At 46.2% G+C, this 6,620-nt stretch overlaps 1 protein-coding gene across 1 annotated transcript in view; it reads right to left on the bottom strand.

Annotated features, from left to right (window-relative positions):
* The window catches only part of KCNK2 (potassium channel, two pore domain subfamily K, member 2), an 86,716-nt gene that overhangs the window by 21,993 nt on the left and 58,103 nt on the right, over nucleotides 1-6,620 (bottom strand). Inside the window, exon 5 of the mRNA XM_004694890.2 lies at nucleotides 2,190-2,329. Within this exon, the coding sequence (XP_004694947.1) occupies nucleotides 2,190-2,329 (140 nt within the window). The remainder of the gene's footprint in view (nucleotides 1-2,189; nucleotides 2,330-6,620) is intronic.

Below are 6,620 nucleotides of genomic sequence, written 5' to 3' on the forward strand. Positions count from 1 at the left end.
TGCATGGGATTATGGTGATGGCACACGGGTGACTCGGTGATGGGAAACCCGTGGGGATTACAATTGAGATGCAAAAAAAAAAAATGTACAAAATGATATAAAAATAAAATGTTGCAAGCTGGATCATCTGAAACTGTCTAGAAGCAGAAGTGTCTCGCGTGAGATGACAAGAATGTTCTTAGTGGGGCTTTATTCACTTGTGCATCTGCTGAGCTCTCTCAGAGCCAAAACTGTCTAATGACCCCTGTTGCATGGTTGTAGAGATTTTACTTTTTAAGTAAAGTTAATTTTTTGAAAGATTTACCTATTTATTTACACATAGAAGAACTGGGGTGCAGGCCAGCGGTGCAGGGGGTGAGAGGACTCCCCAGAGACAGAGTGGGGAGCAGAACAGGTGGATGCACTTTAGTCCACGGCTGAGAGGAGCAGCGGAGAGATAGGAGGGGTCTGCTGTGCCCTGGGGGTGCCTCCCTGGCTGGATGGCACTCTGGCCCCACAGGTAAATAAAGTTTTTAAGTAAAACTTTATTTAAAAAATGAAGTGTCTTCAGCCAGGCAACAGGTGTCATTAGACAATTTCGGCTTTGTATAGCTCAGTAGATGCACAAGTTAATGCACAGTGTGAAGACTTAACTCCTGAGCCCCCCAGGGGACTCCTGTAGACATTTTAATAACATTCTGGAAAAATGCTAATGCTTTGGTCCAGCGACTCCTATCACAGAGGTACTAGCTGTTATTAACATAGTTTAAAGAAACTCTTGAGTTGTTTATAAGCGCTGTCAAATATTCTCTACCAGTGCCACAAAGATAAAATCTCCCCTGTTGTATTTGAGCCTTGTGGATTTCCAGCTTCTTGACCGTGGTTCTTAAGATGCATATGTGAACACAGTTTGTGCATGCATGACATATATAGTGTGTTTAGAGACTATCTGTGCTCATATTTTACAAAACAATACTTCCCCCAATTCTCCATTTGCAGGAGATATCTTTGTTCAATTCTATTTTGTGTAAGAAAGCAATACTCATGTATGTTTGAAAGCCACCCTTGACTAGCTAGTTTGACAATTTTCTTCTTCGCTATGTCTCTAAAACATTTCCAAATCGTCATCTCCTTTTTTTTTCTCTTAGCTTCCCAAGATTCTAAAAAGCACACTGAAGTTACAACTCCATGATCTCCCACACCACTAATATCTCCTCCCCTCTTGTTTTCTAGTTCTCTCCCTTTCTTTCACACGACTCAAACCAGAATGTCAAGCATATTGCCTTGATGATTTGTTTAAAATAGGAAATACTGGGCCCTCCCTGGTGACGCAACGGGTTAGGACGCAGCACAGCAAGCTAGCCACAGCCACTTCAGTGCAAGTTTGATCCTCAGCCCCGGAGGTGACCCACAGGGCTCAGCAGACCTCTCCTGACCCACCTGCTGCTCCCCTCAGCAGTAGGCAGGCATTAACAATACCATCTGATGGGCTTCAAAGACAATGGAGGAAATGCTTGTAAACACAATCTACCTTCATCATTTCCTGACTTACTCTCTTACTCTACCTCCTTTGGATTTATGTTTGAAGAAGCCGTGTTTAATGTCTCTATCAAAGATCCTGACGCGAATGTTCGCTGCTCATGATGCAGAAGAGACTAAAAAAACTCTATTGTGTCACTTTCAGACTCGCAGGGCTTCTGGACCTGGAACTATGAAGCAGAAGTTCAATATCCAAACGATAATATTTCAAAACCAAGCTTTACATGCCCAATGGCCCCCAAATTCATAAGTCAAATTGCTGATGTTCATTTCTGGGAGGCTAGTTACACTAAAGAGATCGGAGAACATCTCTTCAAGAGCTGAAATCTGCACACAGGACGAACGGCCAGTATTCAGTCTGTACTCATTAACCTGTGTCTTGGTTGTCCATTAAAATGAAAATATTTCCTCTTTTAAACGAATCATCACAACAATGTGCTTGACATTCGGGTTTGACTCATGAGAAAGCTTAAGGAAAAGTAATCGGGTGTGAGAAAAAATCGCCCAATTACATAATACATTATGGCTTGCTACTGACATCATGACACCAACTCTTTTCCTATTGGTATTTTTTTTTATGGAATAAAACTGAATGGGTAAGGCCGCAGCACTGCAGGCTGGCTGCAGCCGCTTGTGTGCGAGTTCGATCCCCCGCCCACCTGCCTTCTCACCTCTTCCTTTGTCTTCTTGGATATGACACGGAGCCAGTCTCCGATCATGCTCAGGACGGCGGCGAAGTAGGCCAGGCCCACCAGGATCCAAAACCACACGACAGGCTTGTAGAAGTCCAGGTACTCGATGTCCGAGCCACCTGAGAAGAACAAGGCACCATCGTGTTCGTAAAGCAAACACTATTGGTCACGGCAAAAGGGGCCCCCCCAACCCCCAGGCTGGACTGGCTGGTCGGTCCATCCGCACTGTGTCCTCCCTCAGGGCCAGGTTGAGTCCACTCTTCCCAGCAAGCCCCTGCACTGTTCCCTTGCAACCTATTTCTTTCTGTGCATTATCATCATGGTGGAGACACCTCATTCCCATAACAAGGTTTCCTTTTCCCGCTACTGTGTAGGGCAGAAGGCAGAGATGACAGCTGAGTGGATCCTTCACCCTCCTGGCCAATAAACTCAGGCAAACTGGGCGATGCACTGAACCACCAGCCAGGCCAACCTGGACAGCAGGGGGCGCTCGAGAGGAGCAACATGATCATCACCAGAGAAGGTGCCTTGAAGGGTCTGATGTGAGCAGACCCTGCTCCAGCTTTTCAGAGGAAGCCCATGTTCCTCGATTTACACCCTGAGCTGTCAGGTGAACCGTCACAAAGGTGCTCTTTGTGAGCATTCTTTTTTTTTTTGTTTTTTAAAGCTTTATCTACTTTTGCATGCAGAACTGGGGTGCAGGCCAGAGATGTAGTGTTGAGAAGACCCATCAGAGACAGAGTGAGGAGCAGAACAGGCAGACTGACAAAGCACACTGCTGAGGGGAGCAGCGGGGAGACAGGAGAAGTCTGCTGCACCATGTGGGTCAGTCGCCTCCCCAGCCGGATAGAACTCATGCTGGCCAGCTTCGCAGTGCTGGGCTTTAAGCCACTGAGCCACCAGGGAGGGCCATCTTTTGCTTTATTCTAATCTGTTGCTTCTCCATGCCTTTGGTATGATAATTGCTCCTGAGAGTTACTTTTTCCACAAGTCCCTACCTCAGCAACCCCCCTTCAACCCACACACACACCCCACCCGCCTCCTGCCACACATTATCCCAAACACTGAGATAGGTCAGAGATAGTCATAATTTAGCCTAGAAAGCCTCACAGAGACAACCGGTTATGGCGGGCTGTAGCGAGGAGTCGCAAGAGAGACAATCCTGCTAAATGACACAGAAGTGTTATCTTAGCTCCAAGCAGGACAGAGTGAAAGAAATAGTCTTGAGTAATGAAGATCAAAACATTGAGAAGTTAGTGTGAAAAGAACTTTTAGACATGGGGTGGGGCTTCAGGAGTGAATGACAGAAGAGACTTCTAGAAAGAGTTAAGTGGCATCTAGTCACCAAGATTTGGTCCCGCCTCGTGAGAGGCCTAAGTACCACTGAGACTTAGTAGCGGAGAAGGAGGTGGACAGGGAAGTCCTTTGAGAAGCTTCTGTTCTTCACTACCTAAGAAATGACTGTGGCCCAGAGGTGTTTTAGCAGCAAAATCAAGGCTGATGACCAGTAGGTTGACGTGACGTGACGTGACGTGACGTGATGTGACGTGACGTGACGTGAGGAAGGTTCTAGATGACCAATGACCCTCACTTGGGAGGATGATACCTGTGCCTGAACAGGTAACCCCAGGGGGAAACAGCGACAACAAAAAAAGTCAGGGGCCCCCACTCAGGGGTCATGTTGCAAGACCTTGTGATGCCTGAAATTGCACACATTAGGCAGCTTAGATCTACTGTCTCTTCCTGCACACACACACTTGTGAGAAAGGTAGCTTACAAAGTAAGAGCAAGAATAACCAGACTAAAATAGGGCCTCCCTGGTGGCACAGAGGGTTAAGACGCAGAACTGCAATCTGGATGCAGCCGCTTCAGTGCGAGTTCGATCCCCGGCCCCGGAGGTGACCCACAACGGGCAGCAGACCTCTCCTGTCTCCCCGCTGCTCCCCTCAGCAGTGTGTTTCAGTGGATCTGCCTGTTCTGCTCCCCACTCTGTCTCTGCTGAATCCTCTCACCGCCCCTGCACCTCTGGCTTTACCCCAGTTCTGTATGCATAAACAAATAAATCTAAAATAAATAAATAAATAAAATGGGGGTAACAGTGTGCTGTAATGAGGCGCTGAGAATGGCCTCTCTCTCCTAACACCTGCTGGACGGGGTATTCTCAGACGGTGGTTGACAGCAGATAGTAGAACTCTAAAGAATGGGGAGCCACTCTGATTCAAACTGGACTCACAGGAACCTCAAGCCCAGATCCCACACGGAACAGGCAGATCAGAAGTGGAGTTCAGTGTCAACACCACCAGATCCAGCTCACAACTCTCCGGTATGCATCAGGACCAAATGTAACATTCTGCATACAGCATTACTCTACCTCGACTAAGTATTTTCAAATATTAAAGGGACCCTGGGGGAGGAAGACAGGAGCTTGGCTGGTGGGTGAAGTGTTGTAACACACTATAGAGCGGTGAACCTGTATCCTTCAAGGGTATCCAGTGTAGTCGACCAGATGTCCCAATAAAAAACAATACAATTAGTACCCCCCTGGTGGTTCAGGGGTTAAAGTCTCCACACTCTCCAGCAATAGCCAGCCCCTGTGGCCTGAGATCACCACCCAAGGAGTGACCTCAGGGCACAGCAGACCCCTCCTGTCTCCCCACTGCTCCCCTCTGAAGTGCATGATCCGCCTCTTCTGCTCCCCACTCTGTCTCTGATGGGCCCGCTCAACCCTACACCTCTGGCCTGCACCCCAGTTCTTCTATGCAGAAAAAAAAAGACAAATCTTTAAAATAATACAATTAAAACATCTGAGAGAGTTGTTTTAAAAAACCACAACTATTAAAAGGCCAGAAAGGACAGAAGTTCAGCTTTCTTTAGGGACAAATAATCCTTTTAATAACACACTTCACAAAATAAATAATATGACCTTCAGGAGAATGTAAAAATGTTGGGGGGCAGCATTTTTGAAAATGTCACTTCTGGGAAGGATTCAGAGGCCCAAATGCATCCCATAAGGGTTACTACCTTGCCCCAGGGAAGACACACCACACACCACAGAAGCTATGTGAGAAAAGTGTGTGGAAACTTGGTACATAACGGGCCCCCTTGCGAATTCCATTTTTCAAATGTTTCCATTTCAGTGAAACCAAAATGACATTTTTCCGAGTACTTTCTCTTTCAAAACCAAAAAATCTTCATCCAAATACTTGTGACTCACTTAACACTTAAGTTCACCAAGATGTTGATTTTAGAAGCTAGTTCATGCTCAAGAGAACTTTTTTTTAAGTCTTCTTTCTTACAAACAGGATGTCACAGTTAGAAAAGAGTAAATTAACTTCATCACGAAAAGGTCTAAATTTGGGTAAAATCTTCACCCTACAGGTTTCATGGACTCCAAGCCCAGGAGGGAACGTGTTTACCTCTTCTTAATTGCTGCTCTTAAGATGAATGGTAGCCATCGATGAGATGCAGCGGCAAGGGTATTCTTTTTTAAAATTTTTAAAAGATTTTTTAAAGATTTTTTTACTAATTTATGAATACAGAACTGGAGTACGGGCCAGAGGTGCAGGGGCCATGAGAAGACTCACCAGAGACAAAGCGGGGAGCAGAACAGGCAGATGGACGAAGCACACTGCTGAGGGGAGCAGCAGGCGGGTCAGGAGAGGTGTGCCGTGCCCTGGGGGTCACCTCCGGGGTGGGGAATCGAACTCACACTGAAGCGCTGTGGCCAGCTTGCAGGGCTGTGCTCCACCAGGGAGGGCCAGATAAAGGTATTCTTGAGCAATTCCCTGACCGTATTCACCTCTGATACCAAAGGTGCATGAATTAACTTCCATTATTCAATTCACTTGATTCAGGAAGCTTACTCAAATTAATAGAGCTGCATTAAAATGGACTTGAGAGTTTTATTTTGAAATCAGCCAACTTTTTATTAAGATTTATTTTTTATTGATTGATGCAGCAAACAAGAGCTGGATGTAGGCCAGAATCGCAGGGGTAAGAGGATTCTCTAGAGATAACATGGGGAGCAGAACAGGTGGATCTACTGAAATCCACTGCTGAGGGGAGCATCAGGGAGACAGGAGAGGTCTGCTGCGCCCTCTGGCTGGGGATGAACTCAAGATGCAGTGCTGATAGTTTGAGACACCCCCCTAGACCACCAGGGAGGCCCGTAAATCAGCAAATGTTTTTTTAATAATATTATAGTTTTTTTTTTTTACATCATTTTGTGCCCTTTTCCATCTCAGCTGCCATCCCCATGGGCTTCCCATCGCCAAGTCACCCATGTGTCATCACCATAGTCCCGTGCACTTCCCTCCCGCACACGAGTGTTTCTTACCCCATTCCCCACTCCACCCCCGTTAAAGTGTCCCTGGTATATAGCTGTTTATTAATTATCATTATTATTATTAT

Source organism: Condylura cristata, unplaced genomic scaffold, assembly GCF_000260355.1.
Source record: "Condylura cristata isolate star-nosed mole 26May11 unplaced genomic scaffold, ConCri1.0 scaffold00050, whole genome shotgun sequence".
NCBI lineage: Eukaryota > Metazoa > Chordata > Mammalia > Eulipotyphla > Talpidae > Condylura > Condylura cristata.